Genomic DNA, 23,195 nt, shown 5'->3' on the forward strand with positions numbered 1-23,195 from the left:
AACACGGTCTGAAATAATAGAAAGAGGCACCCCATGTAGCCTTACTATCTCCTTCACATAAATTTTGGCAACCTATTGTGCATTATAGTCTATTCTAATCGGTATAAAGTATGTTGACTTTATTAACCTGTCAACCATAACCCGAATAGAGTCATACTTCCCCAAAGTCTTGGGAAGTCCCACCATAAAATCTATGGCTATTCTCTCCCACTTCCATTCTAGAATTGACATTCTTTGTAGTAAACCTGCAGGTCATTGGTGCTCAAATTTCACTTGTTGAAAGTTCTGGCACTTGGCTACATATTTAGCTATGTCTTTCTTTATACCCGGCCACCAGTAAAGATATTTCAAGTCTCGATACATATTGTTATCCTAGCGTGAATAAAGTACTGCAAACCATGAGATTCAGACAGGATTTTCTGAATTAAACCATTTATTCGGAGAATACAAATCCTTCCCCTAAAGTGAAGTACCCCACCTGGATCAAGTGTTGAATATTTGGCCTTGCCCATCAACACATTTTATTTGATTTCATTCAAAGTCACATATTCAAACTGCTTGGTCTTAATCTCCTCTATAAAAGTGGGCCTTAGATCAACACAGGTCATTACCCCACCCTTCTCTAAGATGCCTAGCCTCATGAATCTGGCATCCAAGGCCTGAATTTCTCTAGCCAGGGGCCGCTTGAAGGCCCCCAAATAGGCTCTACTGCCCATACTAATTGTTTTCTGACTTAATGCGTCTACTGCCACATTAGCCTTACTTGGATGCTACTAGATGATGATATCATAGTCTTTGAGCAACTCCATTCACTTTCGCTGTCTCATATTCAAGTCCTTCTGAGTGAATATATGTTGTAAGCTGCAGTTATCAGTAAACACCTCACACTTAACGCCATATAGATAATGACTCCAAATTTTCAATACAAATACTACCGCTGCCAACTACAACTCATGAGTCAGGTAGTTCCTATCATGCACTTTCAACTGTCGTGAAGTATAAGCTATAACATTTTTATTCTACATTAACACAATACCCAAACCTGAATGTGAAGCATCACAATAAATAATAAAGTCATTACCTTCCACCGGTAGGGTCAAAATGGGTGTTGTGGTCAGAAGAGTTTTAAGCTTTTGGAAGCTCTCTTCGTATTTGTCAGTTCACTCGAATGATACCTCCTTTTTAGTCAGCCTAGTCAAGTGAGTATCAATAGAAGTAAAATTCTTCACAAATCAGCAATAATAACTAGTCAGTACCACAAAACTTCTAACCTCAGTCACAAAACTAGGTCGAGCCAGTTATTAACTGCCTCAATATTTGGTAGGGCTACCATTACTCCTTCCTTCGAAACCACATGGCCTAAGAAGGCAACTGAAGGCATCCAGAATTCACATTTAGATAATTTTATATATAACTTTTGTCTTCCTAAAACACCTAAGATAATTCGGAGGTGTTCTGCATTTTTCTGTTCATCTTTTAAATATACCAATATATTATCTATAAATACGATCAAAAAAGAATCCAGGAACGGCTTAAATACCTCATTCATAAAACTCATGAAGGCTGCAGGTGCATTGGTCATCCCAAAAGACAACACCAAAAATTCATAGTGCCCAAATATCATGACTCAAGCCTAGGGCCTAGATGTGACACGGCAAATGAGATACCCGGAGGTACCTCACCTAAGCCTCATAAAATTCATTAAGCTTTTTATAGGTAATGACATACAATAAATCGCAGAAGAAAAAGGGATAATGGGACTAAGGGAGATAACATAGAATAGAAATCATAGGTAACATCAACCATCATCTATTTATCCAACAATACCTCTACTTTCTTTAGACTTGACAGGGTCTAAGACATGTTCCTAGCTCAGCTTCATGACAAGATTCCAAAAGTACCACAAGATAATCGAAAGTCTATACATGTAAATAGCAAGAAAAGAAAATGGAATTTTATTCTCGAAATATGGGAACTCACCAACTAAGTAGCCTTTAATGATAAACCTAGCCACGTGAAGGAGAATTCAGACCAACGTTGGTTCCTACATGGTGATATCATATAGGCAAAAGTATGCGTTAGTACTTTGAATGTACTAAGTATGTAAGCATGCAATGCAATATATCATTATACAATAAGGTGATGCAATGGGCCATTCTAGAACCTTATGCTCATTTGAAACATTTGGAGTTAAGAAGCTTAGTCAATGAAATATAGAAACCATCATGAATCATAAAAGAAACTTAAACATTATAGAGGTAATCATAAGTCGTTATAAAAAACCATATACTTGCAAAGCACCATGAATCGTAAATAAGTATACCATAAACCTTTTGAAAGAAATTTTTAACTTTATGCGGGCACATACTTTATTTTGTGATTGATATAGTACACATCATATAATATATCTTAAATATTTGAGGAGGGACCTTGTACCTTTGTGAGAGAAACCGTTAACGGACATAAACCATGTGAGCTATAACATAGAGTCCCTATGTTACCCCTATATTAGAGAAAAAAGGGGAGACTACTTGCCAAGGTAAACTCTGTTATGCCTAAGTGGATCCACTAAGCTATTGTATAAATCGAGTGTTATGTCAGAAAAAGACGGTTTAAATTTGCATTGTGGAGGGTCAAAATTGGGTGTCAACATCGGGTACTCACTCTTAGTTCTTAAATTCGGGTACTCACCTCCAAGCCTTGATATTTTGAGTACTTACCTTTTAGAGATTTGGGTATTCGCCTCTATATCCTTTATACCTACGGTGACACATAATTCTGGGACATGGGTATTTGTAGGGCTGTTCAAAACCATCCGCTACCGATAACCCAACCGCAAAATTAACTTATTGGTTTATTGGTATTGGGTTATCGGATTAGCGGGTGGGGAATGAATTTAAATTTTATAATTAATGGCTTATCGGTGTGGGGGACGGATTACTCAATTTTGTTATTGGGTAAATCATTAATCCTTTAAGAATTTATTATATTTTAATATATTTTATCCCTAAACATATAAAATATGTATAATATTGATAATTATAATTTGTAAACCTAAAATAAGGGCCAAGCCCATTTAATTAAATAGGCCAAACCATTTTAATTAAATAGGCAAGCCTATTTAAAGTAGAAGCCCTACTTCTACTCTTCTACAGAGTTCTACACAAGACAACTATTGTGTCTACTTCGGTACTTCCACCTCTGTCTTTACTCTTTACTCTTTAGGTTTAGCAAGACTACTTTCGTCCTCCGCAGTTCTGCCTATGTCTCAGTCTCTCTCTCAGATTCTCATCTCTCATTCTCTCTTGCGTAGTTGCGACTTGCGCTGCCTTGTCTTCTCCTCTACCACGAGTTCTTCAATTTGATTATTTGAAGAGTGTAGAAATTGAAGAGAAGATTAATAAAATTAGATGGTGTACAAAACTCAATAGATCATTATTTCTTCTTACAATAAATGATAGGATGATAAAACTTTGGAAGGTATGAAATTCCTGTGGCATCTGTGAATCTTCAGACAAGGTCAAATTGAAGAAAGAAATGGTTCTGACTTATAAGTTTCTGAAAGTTTGGATAAGGCCTTTTAGGGGATTAAGTTATCTATTTGTTTTATTATGTGATCTAATACTACAATGTACCTTGAAAAATCAGTTGTTTTTCTTTACATAGTTCCTCTGTACATAACTGTCTGCAGAAATCCTGTGAAAAAAAGATAAGAACTGTGTTCTACGGAATAACCTCAGGGTTTTCTGGTTGTTCTCTTTCAGGCTAAGAGCTCCTTCACAATGATACTATACAAATATTGCTTACATGATTTTTTTATATTTCAGTTGCTACTACATTTTCACATTTACTCGTGAAATAGAGCATGCGAAATGGACTATTTTTTATGTGTGTGTGCGTTTGGTGCCCTCCAAATAGAAGTCTCTATCTTGGGTGCCCTTTTCTGTATCATCAAAATATTGATAATTAGAAATGCATGTGGTACTATTATTTTTTATCTTCTAAGGTATTTCATACTAAGATACTTAGCTTGGTTAGAAGCAGCTTTCTGAATTAAGAACTGTTTCTAAAATATTAATCTATTTCTGAAGTAAACCTATCCCTTATGCAGCTTCTGCTTTGATTATTTCTAATAATTTTGGTATGTGCTTCACTGATTTTGGCATTATTAAACTACTCGTATAAAATTAATTATTCATATCGTAGCTTATTTTTGGATTGTTGATTGAAATACAGGGACACAAAGTCTTAAACTCTTAATCGTTTAGCATGGCTGAACAAAGTGATAAGGTGATAGGTGAAAGTGAGGCATCAAATACAGCAAGTCATGCTGAGATAACTCTGTCAGCTAATGCTAAAAGAAGGAGAAAACGATCTGTTGCTTGGGATCATTTTACAGAAGTTGAAACTTCCGAAGGTACGAAAGCAAAATGTAGCCATTGCTATAAGTTGTACTATTTTAAGTCAAGAGATGGTACATCGACTCTTCTTGGTCATTTGTTGACATGTCCTAAACTTTCTACTCCTCTTGTTGATAAAAAACAATCAACCATAGGCTTTAAATCTATTCTGGGGGGTAGTCAAGGTGATGTAGCTATTGTCTCTTGGAAATTTGACCAAGAAGAGTGTAAGAAGGATTTATGTCGTATGGTAATAGTTGATCAGCTTCCTTTTAGCTTTGTCGAAAAAGAAGGTTTTAAAGAATTTATGAAAATGGCTCAACCTCATTTTTAGATCCCTTCCCGTAGTACTGTAATTAGGGACTGTTTTAATCTGTTTAATGAAGAAAAACAAAAGTTGAGGAGGTATTTTATAGAAACAAAACATGGAATTTGTATTACCACAGACACATGGACTTCTATACAAAGGATCAATTATATGTGTATCACTGTCCATTGGATCGATAGTGATTGGAACATGCGCAAGAAAATACTTAATTTTTGTCCTATTATTAGCCATAAAGGTGAAAAATATGGCAAATGGTATTAGTAGGTGCTTACGTGAATGGGGGATAAATAAGATCTTTACTATCACAGTTGATAATGCAAGCTCAAATGATATGACAGTAAAAGAATTGTCTAAGCAATTAAAAAAAATGGAAACTAATTTGATGAACTGTAATCACCTTCACATGAGGTGTATGGCTCATATCACGAATCCTGTTATTCGGGATGGTTTAAAAGAATGCTCTTTGTCTATAGAACGTGTTAGACATGCAGTTAGAAATGTTAGGCAGTCTCCTGCGAGGTTGAAAAGATTTCAAGAAAGTTGTGACGATGAATAACTCAATTGCAAAAAATCTTTATGCTTAGATGTTCCAACTAGGTGGAATTCCACCTATCTGATGTTGAGTAGAGTTGTTGAATTTGAGAATGCAATTTCAAATTATGCTTCTCATGAAATTGGCTTGAGACATTATCTTGAAAAATTTTATGTTGAAAATGGAATCAATGCCAGTGAACTTTTGAGTAGTGATTGGGTCCATGTGAAAAGAATTATGAGATTTCTTGAGATATTTTATCTTCTTACTATGAAAATATCTGGATCACGTTATGTTACGTCAAATATTTATTTTCTTGAAATTTGTACGGTTGTTGTTTATTTGAATCAATTGATGGCAAGTGAAGACACTGGTTTAAGCGATATGGAAAAAAAGATGTAAGAAATATTTAATAAGTATTGGGGAGATCCAACAAAAATGAATAAGATAATTTTCATTTTGTGTATTTTGGATCGTCGTTACAAGCTTGAATCAGTTAGCTATGCACTTGTAAAGATGTTTGGGGAAAAAGGGTCATATATACAAGCAGAAATAAAGAAGTCATGACTTCATTATTTAGAGAGTATGTAAAATCCAACTCAAAAGGCAGCGATCTTGCTCAATCTTCACCTTGCTCTTCACTGGACACTTCTACTTCCGGACTTTCTAGCAGTCAAGTAAGTACCCAAAGTACAGGACTTTTAGAATCATTCATGAAATATCTAAAGAACTATAAAACAGCGAATGGAGGTGTGGATGCTAGAACAGAGTTAGATAAATATTTTGGTGAAGAAACTGAGGATGATAGTAAAGAATTTAACATCCTAAACTGGTGAAAAATGAACTCAGCTAGATTTTTTATTCTTGATGAAATGGCTCGTGATGTATTAGCTGTACCAGTTTCAAGTGTAGCATTTGAATATACATTTAGTAAGGGAGGACGTCTTCTTGATTCATTTAGGAGTTTATTGAATCCTAATTTAGTGCAAGCTCTAGTGTGTCTTCAAGATTGGCTTCAAAGGGTCTAGGGTCTTTAGATAGGTGAAATATACCTTCAAAACGACCTTACTTTGGGTTAAAACACAGGAAAAGACTAAAATGCCCATAAAAATTTTAGCCAAAAGTGACTTCACGGTCCGTAGTGCTTACCACGGTCCATGGTGGGGTTCTGTGATAAGGGACTTAGAGAATTTTGGGAAAATGACTTGCAGGGTAGTCTCTGAAGTTTCTTCACGGACACCTTGATGGTCCATGAAATGCATCACGGCCCATGTAGGGTGACTGTGGTACAGTTCCTGTAGGAATCCTGCAGGAGTAGCCACCACGGACCACTACACAGTCCGTGAAAGTATCCACGACCCATGGTGGTTGTTCGTAGATCCTTCCTTAGAAAAATTCCTGAGGACTTTGGGGGAGGTCTCACCACGGAGGGCTTCATGGCCCGTGGTGCTCACCACGGTCTGTGGTCCTCTATCGTGGCTTGTCCTCTACAAACTAAGCCTCTCTAGCACGGTTGCACACCACGGTCTGTGGTTCCTACCATAGTCTGTGAAAGCTTCTGTGGTCAGATTCTGGTGTCAGTTTTCTACAGCTTCCTGAGAATTCATCCTTGGTTCCTTGATTTAGGATCTTCTAAGTTTTTGGGGTCTTACAATAGCTCTCCTTTGGGAACATTCATCCTCGAATGAGAATCATTAGCTTAGAAGGGGGACATGGCACGAGGACTAGCAACCCAGCATGAATACAATAAAACTTGAAATGCATCAAACATGAGATCTCTAAACTTAAACATAAAACACAACTTTAAAACAACTTTATGTATGTGCATGCATATGAAGACTTAGTAAATATGAAACATAATAGTCTTAAATACTTGCGCATGAATGACTTAGTACATTTGGCTTGAGTAGAATGGAAGAGATGATGGTAACATTTTATCATAACCTCTTTCGCTCCCATGTAGCACTCTCAACTTATTGATTTTTCCTAAGGACTTAAACGAATGCAATTTCTTTGTTCCTCAATCTCTCGACTTGTCGGTCTAGAATTTCAACCGGAACCTCTACTTAGGTCAAGTGTTCTTCAACGTTCACTACTTCTAAAGGCACAATGGAATTTGGATCACCTACATACTTCCTCGACATAGACACATGGAATACCGGATGAACCGAGGCTAACTCCAATGACAAATCACATTCATAGGCCACCTCACCAAAAAACCTTAGGACCCTATACCCCTATTGGAAAATCTATCCCAAGAGTACTACCACTTACTACCATTTTCCACAAACCTCGAGAACTAATAACAAAACATCTAATACATCGTACATTCACCCATACTCCATCAATACCACATTCAAGCCTAGTTCTATAACCATTATAATACACTCATTTGAAACCCTTAACGAGGAGTCATCAGTAGCCTACTACCATCATTCATATACCTACAACCACGTATTCAAGCCTACCATTCTAACCACTTTATGGCTCTCTTGAAGTCATCATCACTTAAGAATTTGTATGTCTATATTAACATCTTTACATCTACATTTGCTAATTCCTACTAAAGGACACATCAATATACTCCGACCAATCTATTTCACCCTACAAGATCCCATGTAGCTCTTCCTCTATGTCAATAACCTTAAATGGAATAAGTATGCCACAGTTATCATAATACGGAATAACCGCTCTTTCTCTCTATCTATCATGACTCATCTCCTATCATTAACATTGGAACACACCATCGACCTTGGTAAATGAGTACTCCATCTCCCCCATGTGAAAGAACTTCAATCTCCTTATCAACCACCAATTCCTTTAATTTAACTAATGATGAATCAAGGTCTTGTTTTGACTTAACATCCACCACCAAAGACGATTTTGACCCATCTTACACCACTATCATTAAAACCACTCTAAAAAGGTACTTTCGGAGCTAACACCCCTAACGCTCACCATATGATAAATGCTACTCTTAGTAATCGATTTTCTAGGCTTTAAGATAAGAAATGAACCTATCCTTAACTATCGAATCATGACCCTTCCATTCTAGAATAGCCTCATTTGGGAATTAAAACTTGACTCAATGAGTTCAACAATCTATAGAAGAATTAGGTGTATGCAACCAATCATTACCATTTCAAAAAAAAGAAATTCACACTTACTGAATGAAGTACCATACTATGTTTGGGGACCCACAGAGGGGTAGGGCTGAGATCTTCAACGACTATCCTTATCATTATTAGCAACCAATAGACAATGCCTCAACTTATAATCTTTTGCATCACAACCAAAATATATACCCAAACTGGCTAAACAATCTACCGGATGGTATCTTCCACACTTTTGGCATGCAAGAAAAGTTTGACATACCTAGGGTTAGGCACCCTATCCTTGTGATACTTAGGCACTAAAGCACTATCAAAAGATGATCCATCCTAATTCGGGCATTTTTGGTCATCCTAGCAACCTTCATAAGATTTTTCTTTTCAACTTGCTCGGCATGATTCATTAACTGGGACATGTCCATTTCCATGAACAACATGTACCTCTTGCACTCCTTGGACATCAAGCTTAAGACACCAGAAATAAACTTACTCATTCTAGAATGGGGGTCGGAGACCATGAATGGAGCATACTTTGACAATTTCGTGAATTTGAGGGCATACTCCCTCACACTCATACTCCATCAATGAAGGTTGATGAACTGTTGGATTTTGGCCTCCCTTAACTCCAATGGAAATAAGCGGTCTAAGAAAGCACCTTTAAGCTTTTTCCATCCTATCGGCCCTATTTTTTTATCCCTCTCCACAATCCATTGTGCATACTACACTCGAGCTACACCTTTGAGTTGATATGCCACTAGATCATCCTTCTTATTTGGAGACATACCCATGATGGCCACAATTTAGTACACCTCATCGATAAACTCCATAGGGTCCTTACCTAGCTTAGAACCATTGAACCTGGGCGGATTCATCCTTTGGAAATCTCGAATTTGAGAGGCCGAATTTTGCACTTAAGGAGGAGGGACACCTTGATGACCTTGGTGGGCTACAACCTGAGCCAATAAGGTGATGGTGTTGCAAAACTCGGCATGAGTTACCCCTTCCTCCTGATGTGGAATATCCAAAATTGGAGGATCTTGGTCCTCATCATCAACCCTTGATCTTGTAGATGGTCTTCCACGAGGAATTATCTAAAGAACGCAAAATCGGTGGTTAGTTAGAGGAAAGCTTAGGACAGTCTAGGGCAAGACATGAATTGAAGGAAGTGAAGACCTAAGTGCCTAAGGTAAACTCCGCCATGCCTAAGTGGATCCACTAAGCTATTGTGTGAATTGGGTAATCACCCCTAGTTCTTAGACTTAGGTAATCACTTCCAAGCCTTGATATTTTGGGTATTCACCTCTTAGAGATTTGGGTATTCTCCTATATCTCCTTTATACCTATGATGGCACGTAGTTCTGGTACATGGGTTTCTCCCCTAGTCCAGCTCGCTGCTAGGTAAGCTCTCAACAGAATAATATTTAAATATCATAATAACATAAGTATTTTTGTATAGCTTTAACATAAAATCATCATTCGATGGAATAACTCATTAAAACCTTTCATTTGATTTAATGCGAGAACTGTCCTTTCACATTGAAACCTTACTTTGTCTAAGAATCCCTTCATCAGTCAATCATTTCATAAAGACTCCCTTTCATAAGCATTTACTTTAGAACGTTCATTGGAGTCAAACTTTATTTCAACTTTACTTCATCATAAGAAACTAGGTGGGTTTATTTCATAAAGACCTTAAAATACATTTAAAGAATACTTGTATGCATGAGAGTGATATAAATTTATAAAGTCAAACATCTTCAAAACAATCCACCATATGTACTTTAAAACTACCTTTCAAACCTTTATATAAGAACCTTAGCAACCCATTCATTTCATGAAATTGAGAGTCAATATATATCAATATAAGTAAATAAACTTCAAATATATCATGAACTATGCATTTGGAATCATCATGTAAAAGCCTATAAAATTTCATCATTTAACATTGAAAAGCTAGTTTGAGAAAACATTTGGTGTCCATGGGTGGAAGGACCCATGGATGAAAAACCACATACCTTGGGGGAAACAAAATCCCTAATGAAAGCTTGAGAAGGAGAGGAAACTGGAAGATGCCTTGAAATGAACCCTAGCATGGCTTGAAACTCTTGAGAGAGTTTGAGAAGAGAGAATTTATGTTTGGGAAGTTGAGTGGAAGAAAATTAGGGATTTCAAGGGTCCAGGGTCTTTACATAGGTAAAATATACCTTTAAAACGACCTCACTTTGGGTTAAAACACAGAAAAAAACTAAAATGCCCCTAAAAACTCTGGCCAGAAGAGACTTCGTGGGGACCCTTCACGGTCCGTAGTTATCACTAAGGTCCATGGTGGGGTCCCGTGATAAGGTACTTAGAGAATTTTGGGAAAAGGACTTGCAGGGTAGTCTCTGACGTTTCTTCACGGACAATTTGACAGTCCGTGAAATGCATCACGATCCGTGTAGAGTGACCGTGGTGCAGGTCCTATAGAAGGCCTGCAGGAGTGGCCACCACAGACCACTACACGATCCGTGAAAGTATCCACGACCTGTGGTGGTCTTTCTTAGATCTTGCCTTGGTAAAATTCTTGAGGACTTTGGGAGAGGTCTCACCACGGAGGGCTTCAAGGCCCGTGGTGCTCATTATGGTCCGTGGTCCTCCATCGTGACTCATCCTCTATAGACTAAGCCTCTAAATCTCTACCACGGTTGCACACCACTGTCTGTGGTGCCTACCACGGTTCGTGAAGGCTTCCGTGGTCAGTTTCTAGAGTCAATTTTCTACAGCTTCCTTAGAATTCGTCCTTGGTTCCTTGGTTTAGGACTTTCCAAGTTTCTAGGGTCTTACACCATACCTGGTTTTAAAAGCTATTTTTGGCATATCCTCAAGCCTAATTTTCAACTGATGGTACCCAGACCTGAGATTAATCTTTGAGAAGACTGAGGCACCTTATAACTGATAAAAAAGTCATCAATACGAGGTAAAAGATATTTATTTTTGATGGTGACCTTATTCAATTGTCGTTATTCAATGCACATTCTCACACTACCATTATTTTTCTTGATAAATAACACTAGAGCACCCAAGGAGAATCACTGGGAAAAATAAATCCCTTATCAAAGAGTTCCTGGATCTGAGCCTTAAGCTCTCTCAACTCTGTCGGAGTCATACGGTAGAGAGGAATGAAAATTGGACGAGTACCAAGCTTTAAGTCAACACAGAAATCTAAATCTCGATCAGGAGGCATACAAGGAAAGTCTGAAGGAAACACTTCTGGAAACTTACACACTACCGAGATAGACTCAATAGAAGGAGACTCTACATCTACATTTTGAATATGGGCCAAATAGGCCAATCAACCCTACCCCACCATTTTTCTAGCCTAGAGAAAAGATATTATCTTAGTTGGCTTAGACTTTTACACCCCTTTTCCACTTTAACCTTTCCCTCTTGGGATCTCTAGATCAACAGTTTTTGCATTAAATTAAGCACAACAAAATAGGGGGACAACCAAGTCATGCCTAAGATCATATCAAAATTGGTCATGTCTAAAATCACTAAGTCAACCCAAGTATGGTATCCCATAAACACCACAAAACATGCACGATACACATAGTATATCACACAGTGCATCAAAATCTAAGGCATATTTCACAGAAATGTAAGAATAAGTAGAACCCAGATCAAATAAAATAGTAGTCATCCGGTCACAGACGAGAATAATATATGTGATCACTGCATCAGACGCCTCTGTATCGGTCTTGCCTGGAAATGCATAAAACTAAGCCTGGTAATCCTAACGGGCTACCTCCTTGCCTGGATGTGCTTCTCCTCGACCTATGCTACCATTACCTTAGCCCCCACGGCCTCTGGATTTCCTCCTTGCCCACCCTGTGGACGTCCTCTCCCATTTCTTCCCCCGGCTGATGGTACTACTACTCTGGCCTTTTGGGGTGCTGAAACTGTCCCGTAGGGGTGAGGGTACTCCCTCCATATATGTCCCGTCTCTCCACAATTAAAATAGTCATGATCAAAAGATGGACAGCTTCCTGGAAATGATGCTTTCTAACCCTCATGGGTCGGATGCTGCTGTGGAGTACTTTAAAAACTACCAGTAAAAGCAGGCAACACTGACTGAATTGGACGAGCTACAATTATCGGGCTGCCTGACCCTTTAGAATAGGATCTGTGTAAATTACCTATGCTCTTAGGCTTCTTAGCCAAAGCTTTGTTCTGCCCATCTCTTCTCACTCCTTCCACCTTTTCCACAAAGTCAGTGACTTTGTTGAAACTTCTTCCTGACGAAGTCATATGAACTGACAGCACTTGCAACTCGGGCTCCAAATCCTTCACAAACAACCTGATCCTCTCTTCTTCCGTAGTGACTAGCTAAGTAGCATACCTGGACAATGTATGAAACTTGACCTCATAAAAAGCCACTGATAACCCTTCCTGCTCCAGTGGCATAAATTCATCCTTCTTTCGATCCCTCAAAGTATGGGGCACATATTGTTTTAGTAACAAGGCATGAAACTGAACTCAAGTAAGTGGGGACAACACTGGCAAATGACACTCTACATAATCCCTTCATCATTTTTTGGTTTCACCCTATAGCTGAAATATCACAAACTCCACTCTATGCTGGTGCACTATACCCAGCTTGTGCAACCTCTCGTAGCAGTCAAACATGAATTCATAGGCATCTTCATTCTTAGTGCCATGGAATACTATAGGTTTGAGCTTTAGGAACTTGGTGAGCATGTCATGCTTAGTACCAGTCATCACTGGACCCATGAGTGGTATGAAGAAGGCATCAGTGCCTACCACCTCATCTGCTAGCTGAGCTACTATAGCAACAGGACGAGCAACAGGACTTGGGGATGCGGGCATGATGGGAATGGCCAATGCCAGCCAATCCACTCAAGAAGGCCATGATCTGCTGAGCTAGTATGGGGTTCAGAGGGGGAATACCAGCATCCCTAGTCTAGGTGTATTCTTCCTACAACATTCTCTTCTTCTTCTCTAACCTCTACATCTCCCTCTAACTCATTCTAGAGAGCAAGGGGGGCCTCGCCTACTGGAACCTCCTCAATCGGAACCTCCACTTTGACAGGTGCTACTCTCCCTCTCCTACCTCTACCTCGGCCTCTCCCTCGAACAATGGGCTCTTCCTCTAGCTCCACTGGAGCTACAGGCCGTACATCGTTATAGCGTGTATTAACCATCTGCGGACAAGAGTGAAAGAGGTTAGATACCAATTTGGATCATTAGATAACAATTGGAATCAAGTTATAGCACTAAGGAAAGAAGACAATGAAACTTTTCCTAAAATATCGTAGCCTCTCAAAGAAAAGTACAGACGTCTCCGTACTGTTCCACAAGACTCTACTAGACTCGTTTTGATAGGAAAAGATCAACAAACCTAGGCTCTGATACCAACTTTGTCAAAGGTGTGCAGCATTCAAACCAGTACACCAATTATTGTGCATTATAGTCTATTCTAATCGGGATAAAGTATGCTGACTTTGTTAGCTTGCCAACCACAACCCAAATAGAGTCGTACTTCTCCAAAGTCTTGGGAAGTCCCACCACAAAATCTATGGCTATTCTCTTCCACTTCCATTCTGAAATAGGCATTCTTTGTAGTAAACCTGTAGGTCTTTGGTGCTCATATTTCACCTGTTGATAGTTCTAGCACTTGGTACATTTTCAGCTATGTCTTTTTTCATAACCGGCCACCAGTATAAACGTTTCAAGTCTCGATATATCTTAGTTACCCTAGGGTGAATAGAGTACCGCGAACCATGAGATTCAGAAAAGATTTTCTGAATTAAGCCATCTATCCAGGGAACACAAATCCTTCCCCTAAAGTGAAGTACCCCACCTGCATCAAGTGTTGAATCTTGGGCCTTGCCCATCAACACCTTTCCACTGTTTTCATTCAAATTCACATCTTCAAACTGCTTGGTCTTAATCTCCTCTATAAAAGTGGGTCTTAGATCAACACTGGACATTACCCCACCCTTCTCTGAGATGCATAACCTCTTGAACCTGGCCTGCAAGGCCTAAATTTCTCTAGCCAGGGGCCGCTTGCAGGCCCCCAAACAGGCTAGACTACCCATATTAATCGGTTTCCAGCTTAGTGCGTCTGCTACCACATTAGCCTTACTTAGATGGTACTGGATGGTGACATCATAGTCGTTGAGCAACTCCATCCACCTTTGGTGTCTCATATTCAAGTTCTTCTGAGTGAACACATGTTGTAAGCTGCAGTGATTAGTAAACACCTCATACTTGACGCTATACAGATAATGCCTCCAAATTTTCAATGCAAACACTACTGCTACCACCTCCAAGCCATGAGTCGAGTAGTTCCTCTTATGCACCTTCAACTGTCGCGAAGCATAAGCTACAACCTTCTTATCCTGCATCAACACAGCACCCAAACCTGAAAGTGAAGCATCACAATAAATAATGAAGTCATTACCTTCGACAGGCAGGGTCAAAATGGGTACTGTGGTCAGAAGAATTTTAGAGTTTTGGTACGATAACTTTTAGTTCCTAGGATGTTTCTGCATTTTCAGTTTGTTTTCTAGAGTTGTTTTTCTGAGTTTATGGGGACTCGGTATTATTTCTCTATTTAATCTTGCCTTCGCAAATGTTTAAATGTTATATCTTCCAAGTGTTGTTAGCTTGGGCTGTAAGAATGGTTCTCTCACTGGAGGGTTAGTGTGAGTGTTAGTCATGGCGGGTCAGGGTCATGACATATTTTCTTCCTCCTTTTTTATTTTCTTTTCTAAATTAATCATCTACTAAAAGTGACAAATCCTACTAACTTATTTAATAAAAATGGAATAAGTGGTATAATGTATTAATTAAATTATCAATTTAGCCCACCGACTAAATTAATTATGTAAAATCACCTGTCAACTAAATAACTGTAGTTAACGAATAGTCTAAAATATCCATTAAAAATTTACGAAATGAGTCTTTTGTGAAATAAAAAGTTCTAGTAATCAAAACGACCTAATGGGTCGTTATAATATTGCAAGGTTTTAGAATGAGCATCAAAATCGTTCAAAAATTACCTCAAAAACGATAAGGACAAAATTAGAATTTTATTTTAAAATCATGTTCTACTCATCAAGGAAGGTTTGTGGTTGAAAAATCCATCAAAAATGATCAAGAATCGAGTTAAAAATCATCAAATCATTAAATTTTTAAATTGGGAAGAAAACCCCCCAAAACCCATTTGAAATCTTTTTTAGGAAATGGAAAAAATGGGTTATTTCCCAAAGTTACACTGTTCAGGCACATTTAACTCTTTGTGATCGCGAGCCACTAACTCTCGCAATCACGAAGTACAAAGGGGGAACACCATCGCAATCGCGAAGAGTACTGGACGGGAAGACCCATCATGATCGCAAAGCCTACCCTTGCGATCGCGAATAACACTGATCCAATACATCACGATCGCATGACCTAGGGTCGTGATCGTGATGAAGCAAATTCCCTACATAAGAAACCAGTATCTACAGAATTAGCCAATTCTAAAATGCCTTTGATGGGACCCTCAAAAATCGTTCAGGGTCCGACAAAAATAAACTAAATATGCTACTACACTAAATTCGATATTTTGGATTCAATGAAATCGTCAGATTTTCAATAAAAGGTTGTTATAATGAAATTACCCTCTGGGGTTCCTTTTAGGCCTAAAACACAATTTTTAGCCTAAATTCCCAAAATAAAAACTAAGGTTCCGAGGCTCTAAGCCAACACTCAATTAGACCAAACTTGACGTTTCAGACGCAACAAAACTGACGGAATTCCCATCTGATTCTCGGATCTCAATATACTGACCAAAGTCAAAGATCTCAATAAAACATCCCACTCAAGACCTCAAATCGCCAAACTCACACCCAATCGCTTTGGGAACTGAACCATCCTCATATCACAAACAGAGTATGAAAACGCTACGGAAAATGGCAAAATGATCACTTCTCACAAAAAATAATTTCTCAAGAATAAAGTATTACAATAAGACAAAAAATAATTTTGAGATATAAAAAAAATCAAGAAAAAAGGTAAAACAGAAAAGACCCTATAAAAGATGAATTTTCAGATAATCCTAATTTATGGCAAGTATAATTGATCACTAATCCGTTAGTAATTTATTTTCTTATTTATCCATTTTTTAAATTTATTTTTCCTATATTAAAAATGCTAGATATTGTTAGGATTTTAATGGTATAACTAGTATTAAAAAATCTTAAATATGTCATTTATTTAATTTTCTCAATTGTACAATCTCATCTAGCCATGGCGGTCTTGGGAGTTGTTTCTCCACATATCGTCCTTTCACTTCCAACCCAAATTCCTCCTATTTCTTCACATAGCCAATACTATTTAACAAAGCGTAAAGCTTTGATATTTACTTCTTCTATGCTTTCATCTTTCATAAACACATCTCATTACTCTCCTGCTACTGCTTTCCAAATCGAACTGCCTCAACAAGAAGAAGATACACTTGTTCACCTCTTTCAGGTAAATGCTTAAATTAAATAGAAGAACAAAAACCCAATAATTACTCCCTCAATTTGTTTCTATGATTTTGACTTAGACACACAGTTTAAGAAATTTAAAAAAAAATGTTAAAGATATTGTTTATTGATTGGTGAGTTTATCAGTTCGAAATGTAGTAACAGAAGTGATGATGCAAATGCAGGAAACTTCCCCTTCTGTTGTTTTCATTAAAGACCTTGAGTTGACCAAAGGCTCCAATGATTCTACTAAGGTTCTAGCCGACGATGAGAATGCAAAAGTGGAAGGGACAGGTTCGGGCTTCATTTGGGATAAGTTTGGTCACATTGTACGATTGTTTGTTCGACCTCAAGGATTACAAATTTGCTATGAATTTTCCATGTTAATTCGATGAATTCTCTGCTGCTTATCTCAAGAAATTGGTTTATCGCAGGTAACCAATTACCATGTCATAGCTAAATTAGCTACTGATAACAGCGGACTGCAGCGTTGTAAGGTTTTTCTGCATTCCTGGTGTTTTGTTTTCACTTCTTATCTGGATATTTAACTGGACTGCTCCATTTCAGGTAATTCTAATTTTAAAGGTTTCCTTTTCAGGTTTCTTTAGTGAATGCTAAAGGAGAAACCATAGTTAAGGATGCGAAGATCGTAGGTGTTGATCCAGCATATGATCTGGCCGTTCTCAAGGTGTTAAATCAATATCTTGCTTAATAATGTTGCCAATTTCCATTTTTGTTACTAATTTATTTTCTATGCTGGTCAGCTTTATACTGATAATTATAACTATCCAAATTTCTCCGTATAGATTGGTTAGTTGAAGTAAACTCCTTCCTTTTTATTTTATATGACAATATTTGAGTGGGCGCGGTTGTTAAGATATTAGTTTTGGTATTATATTAGTGATTGTGGAACAAATTATTAAAGTAATGGTTAAAAGGCTTGATGGAGAAAACATCATGTCAAGGTGTTAAATTTTAACAGTTAAACGAATCTGAGCTGTTGAATTGTGAAAGTTGCATGGAAATGGAACGGTATAAAATGTTTGAAAGGTTTAAAAATGGGAAGATTGTCATATAACTTGGAAAGATGGTACTTCTACCTGAGGAGTAGAGACACAGAATCGTCATCAACCTATTTTGGTGAAATTATTGGGGATCAATTTGATACAAATTTTAAGCACGTAGCTAAATAATTTAGGCATTCCACTCCCCTGTCTGAGAAAATTATATACAAGGTCTTTCAGTTTCAGTATGTATTATGAGGATTCATCATGAGTTGGCAAGTTTTACATTGCCTGCCATCCTTGTCGCAACCCCTCCTACTTTATCTGTGTTTGGGACTAGCAATATGAGCAAGCTCACACAAACGGAGTTCGTGTGTTGATTTTGAACCTATTGCTTTTCTAGGAGTATTTCAACCTTATCAAAAATTTATATGTTAGTAAGAACACAGAGATTAATATTATTGTTTACTTATATATGTAACGTATTTTTCACTTTTCTTTCTTTTTTTGGCATGATGATGACATGAGTTAGAGCTAAAATGAGGAAATACTGCCAGTGAGGATTCATAGACCCGCCCCTTTTGTTTGGGACTGAGGGGTTGTTTGTCATACAGTTCCAACACCCACTGCTGCTCCAAAATCTCAAATGTTATCTGTCATTGCTTCTCTCCTTTAACAAAAAAGCAATTTTACAGAGACATGTGAAAACACTTCTCCTAGAGTGAAAATGAAATGTTAGAAGAGAATGGGTACTAAACATGACCAAAAAAAATATGTGCAAAATAAAGTTGTCTAACAATTTTTGATATCAATAAAAGCTGGTCGGTTAAGAGTCCCGTGGGTTTAACTGTCTCCTATCCAACTGCAGGTTGATGTTGAAGGTGATGAAGTAAAACCAGTCTCTGTTGGTAACTCCCGCGGCCTACGTGTAGGTCAAAGTTGTTTTGCCATTGGAAATCCCTATGGATTTGAAAACACTCTGACAACTGGGGTAATACATATGTACAGTTTATTTATAGTTAAGAAACATACCAGTGGAAACTCATTTTATGGTTTCATTTCCGGGGAAAAGCCTTTCTAGCATTTATTTTTCATGCATTTCTGTTAAACCTACTCTTTGTATAACTTGTAATCTTGATTTCCTCTGAGGATGCTAAATGATTCCATTTCTATAGAAAAGGCAGCTCTCTCCTTTTGCTGTAAATAGCTCTTTTCATTTGACACAAACAAAGGGAATATTTTATTCAACTCATACTCTCAATATCTTAAAAATGCTTTAAACTATCAACTATCCATAATTCAGTCATGCATAGTCAAAAGGGAACCAAAATCATGAAACTGCTGAAGTTTTAAATTGATTTGCTCATGTTTCTCCATGCGAAAGTGAAAGGGAAAAAACAGTTATTCATAGGGGAAAAAGATAGTTAATAAGTTATTATTGTATATCTGATTACCTCAGATATTACAGGTAGTTAGTGGATTAGGCAGGGAAATACCTGCACCAAATGGAGCTGCCATTAAAGGAGCTATTCAAACAGATGCTGCTATTAATGCAGGTAAACATTATTCTTTAGTTTTCCTGTATAAGATATTTTGTCATTTGGGAGAAAATTTGGGTGACTTGCACAAGTAGTAGTGTCAAATGGGCGGGTTGGGTTCAATTTGAGCGGGCCAAAATGGGATGACTTAATAAATGACCCATCCAGAAGTTACTTGGGAAGCTGAAATGGGCTAAAATGCGGGTCATAACTCAACCCATTCAATTCTTACTAAGTTTTATAATCTCTTTTTGTTCTTTTATTATTTTTTTAGTACTTAATAAAACTATATTTTCCTTTGTTATGGCTCTATATAACATATCGAATAAAAAGAACGTTTTTTTGAAAATATTTTGACAAGATTTCTCATGGGTCAATTGAGGCTACATATCAAGCCCAACTTTCTAATGTGCTGAAATGAGCTGAGCTAATAAATGACCAGCCCAAACTTGGACAGAATGGGTTGGTAATGTTTTCATGGGCTAAATTTGTCACCCTAAGCACAATAGTCACCTTTGCATGATCCACTGTTTGAGTAGGATGTAAGATCTAGTTTAGAGAACAAAAAGACCAGAGCCATTTAATGGTTGTTTATCTGGTTTACATAAGCATGCTGACAGTGTTGAATGCCAGTTTGATTTAGCGGATGAAGCTCAATTTCTGCATTTAGACAAAGTAGAATACTTTTACTTGATTAGAACTCATGATTCATCAAGTTATGCATGTACAGTAAGGTTTAGGTTGACCTATGGTTACTTATGCAGGGAATTCAGGTGGCCCGTTGATTGATTCATCTGGTCATGTAATTGGTATAAATACAGCAACGTTCACCCGCAGAGGTAAGAATTCATTGTTTTATATTCTTCTTTTTGCTCTTTCTTATCGATGATCCTTTGTTTAAGCTTTTCCCTTTCAAATACCTTTTTACATGAATATTTCTTGGATATTCTGTCAAGGGTGATTTTCTTTAAAGCAGTATTAGATGTAGCCGAAGGCTGGCAGGTCTGCGTCTGCTGGTTCATTCCTTGCTGACATTATTAGAAGCCTGTTGCTTCTTATCTTTACGCAGAGCATGTTGAGACTTCTGCTCTCGGTTGACCAGGATAGAAGTAAAAGCATTGGTGTTCATCATATTCTCATTTTCCAAATTTTAACTGTTTAAATTTTGCATCACATGGGATCATCAAGCATCTTAACCATATCATAAGCCAACGTATTAGGTAACAGTTAAATTTTTGGGACTTGTTAAGATCTAGTTCTGTCCTCCCCGCTGAAAAATATATTGGCTTTTCCCTCTACCCTAATACTGCAGAACATCTGCACAATCACTACAGTTTTTACCTTTTAAATAGAGAGAAGTATTGAAAATACCCTTAAACTCACCGTGAATTATAAGTTTCATTCCTGAATTATCAACAACCTTAAAAACATCCCTTTACTTGGCTAACTGAACCTAAATACACCCCTGATCTTACAACATGAGGAAAATACATCCCTAAATTCTCGTCAAGTTTAGGGGTGTTTTCAACACTTGTCTCGGCTTTTTATTAAGAGTCTCATGCTCCTACAAGAGTTTGAGACCACTTAATATGTCATGTGGCAGATCGAGGGTGTATCTAAGTTTATTTAGTCAAATAAAGAGGTGTTATTAAGACTGTCAATAGTTCGGGATGAAACTAATAATTTGCACGAAGTTTAGGAGTGTTTTCAATACTTCTCTCCTTTTAAATACTTTTTTATGTCAAACTTCGTACACAATTTACATAACTTATTATTATTTGGCATTAACATTTCGGCTATCTAAAAGTATGTCAGAACTTGTACTGTACCCTTTCATATCAAGGTGTAAAAGATGTGCATTTTATCATTAATCCCTCAGAAGGATCAGAAGTTATTCCTTTTAAGAGTTTGTCAAGAAAACAGCTGAATTAGCAAAGTAGATTGGTAGAAACTTCAAAGCTTACTAATCCTAGTGACTGCTCGGGAATTTCACTAATCTGGCTGTATCCATAGTTACGTTATCAAATTTATAGTCGTAGTTTGGTATAATTTGAACTTATTTCTTTTAGATCTCATTTGATCTAGAAATGTGCTATATATCAAGCTTGGTCTCACAGGGAGAGATTTGGTGGATTTGATTTGCTTCTAAAAAGGATCTGTTTATGTGTAATTAAACTTTCTTGCTTTATGCTCTTTTTCGCATATCATATAAATATAATCATGTATAGCAGTGTTTTAAGACTAATAAGTGATAGATATTGCCTTGGGAATTTCAAAGGAGTTGATCGAAATCAATATTATTCTCCAAATAAGTATATAATAAAATCTTGAAATTTAAAAAAACACTAAATGCTAATTTAAATTATAGGTTAGTTGCAAACTAGGTTACAAAATTGGATTGGCTTTAGATTCTAATCTAATTCTAAAAGTTCTCTGATAGCCTAATCACAAGGTTAAGAGCCTATTCCCATTATAAAAGCTGTAGTTCAGTGTTCACCATCCCTAATGGTCTATGATGAAGTATGTAGAAAGAAGCCTACTTAGCACACATTTCTAGAATGATTGACATATTTTCTATTGAATCTAAATTAGCCTACAGGTTACATCATTTTGTGATTTTACGACAGGACCTTTAGTCTACATTGCTCGGACTCTCCAAAAATGTTGTCACACCCGTGTTGGGTCCTCCAATAATCCAATACTTTTGGAGGATTTGATATGCACCCGGCAGCATTCTTGAAGAGTCTGAGCAACACAGCCTTTAGTCAAGTCCTGCAAAATTGTGTGATCGGAAAGAAATTAAAGCCCACACTCATTTGATGCTGTAGAATCGGACAGGTGAATCTGTAAAAACTATTTGACCATCTTATAGTCATTTCAGTTAATATTTAATAAGCATCTACTTTTCTTGCTGCTTTACAGGAGTTTAATACTCTCTGGTGACATGGTCCTCATAAATATTTTATATATACAGAAACTTAGTGATCAGAAAAGGATGAAATCTGAGGAAATTTCTAATTGCTTTGGCAATTTCAATCATGTTGCAGGCTCAGGTGTGTCCTCAGGGGTTAACTTTGCCATACCAATTGACATAGTTGTACGGACCATACCTTACCTGATCGTTTATGGAACAAGTTACAAAGACAGATATTGAATGTCTACAATCAGAATGTTACTTCTTCACTAGATGATTTTGCATGATCCCTAGATGAGATCAAGTTTTAAGTTGCTAGTAGCTGAAAAAAAGTTGTTCGCGAAGGTCAGGCCAAAGCATAAGGAAGGAAGCTCACTTATATGCGAACTCTGAGCTATAGATATTAGTGCTTGTGATGCATATTTTATCATGTAGATAAATTCTTGTCAATAAATATTCTATAATCAAACATCAACAATCTTTGATCTCTTTGAGTGGTACCTCTGATCCTTAATGCAGTTTTAGTGTGTTCATTGGATGGTATTGAACTTGACAAAAAAGGCTTTCTTCTTAGAGCTGGAAAAGGCCATGTTATTAACTGCAACTCTAGTGGTGCTTAGTCTATATTTCTTTCTCTTTTTTCTTGACAGAAAATGCAGATTGGTTGAATTCAAGATGTTGTGAGGTTGCACTTAGTTATATTCATTTCATTTGTCACCATTCAGAAGTGGTAAATGCATAAAGGACCTGTCAAAGTAGTTTCACAATTCACTTTTCTTATGTGGAAAAGAAAAGCATGAAACAAACACTCTATTCACTATTATGTTCTATGTGGAAAAGAGAAAACCAACCG

The 23,195-nt window shown here is 37.3% G+C and overlaps 2 protein-coding genes across 2 annotated transcripts; both read left to right on the top strand.

Moving 5' to 3' along the window:
- The first annotated feature begins 4,269 nt into the window (after positions 1–4,269).
- On the top strand, positions 4,270–4,734 carry LOC129890470 (zinc finger BED domain-containing protein RICESLEEPER 4-like). Its single transcript, XM_055966018.1, has one exon. It carries the CDS (start codon positions 4,270–4,272, stop codon positions 4,732–4,734), a length of 465 nt encoding a protein of 154 aa, XP_055821993.1.
- An 11,889-nt stretch (positions 4,735–16,623) lies between these two features.
- LOC129889035 (protease Do-like 5, chloroplastic) lies at positions 16,624–22,856 on the top strand. Its single transcript, XM_055964138.1, has 8 exons — positions 16,624–16,890; positions 17,072–17,215; positions 17,321–17,383; positions 17,485–17,574; positions 18,759–18,881; positions 19,359–19,446; positions 20,193–20,267; positions 22,476–22,856. Exons 1-8 carry the CDS (start codon positions 16,666–16,668, stop codon positions 22,580–22,582), a joined length of 915 nt encoding a protein of 304 aa, XP_055820113.1. The 5' UTR covers positions 16,624–16,665; the 3' UTR covers positions 22,583–22,856.
- Positions 22,857–23,195: the final 339 nt, after the last annotated feature.

This window comes from Solanum dulcamara, chromosome 5 (assembly GCF_947179165.1).
Source record: "Solanum dulcamara chromosome 5, daSolDulc1.2, whole genome shotgun sequence".
Lineage (NCBI taxonomy): Eukaryota > Viridiplantae > Streptophyta > Magnoliopsida > Solanales > Solanaceae > Solanum > Solanum dulcamara.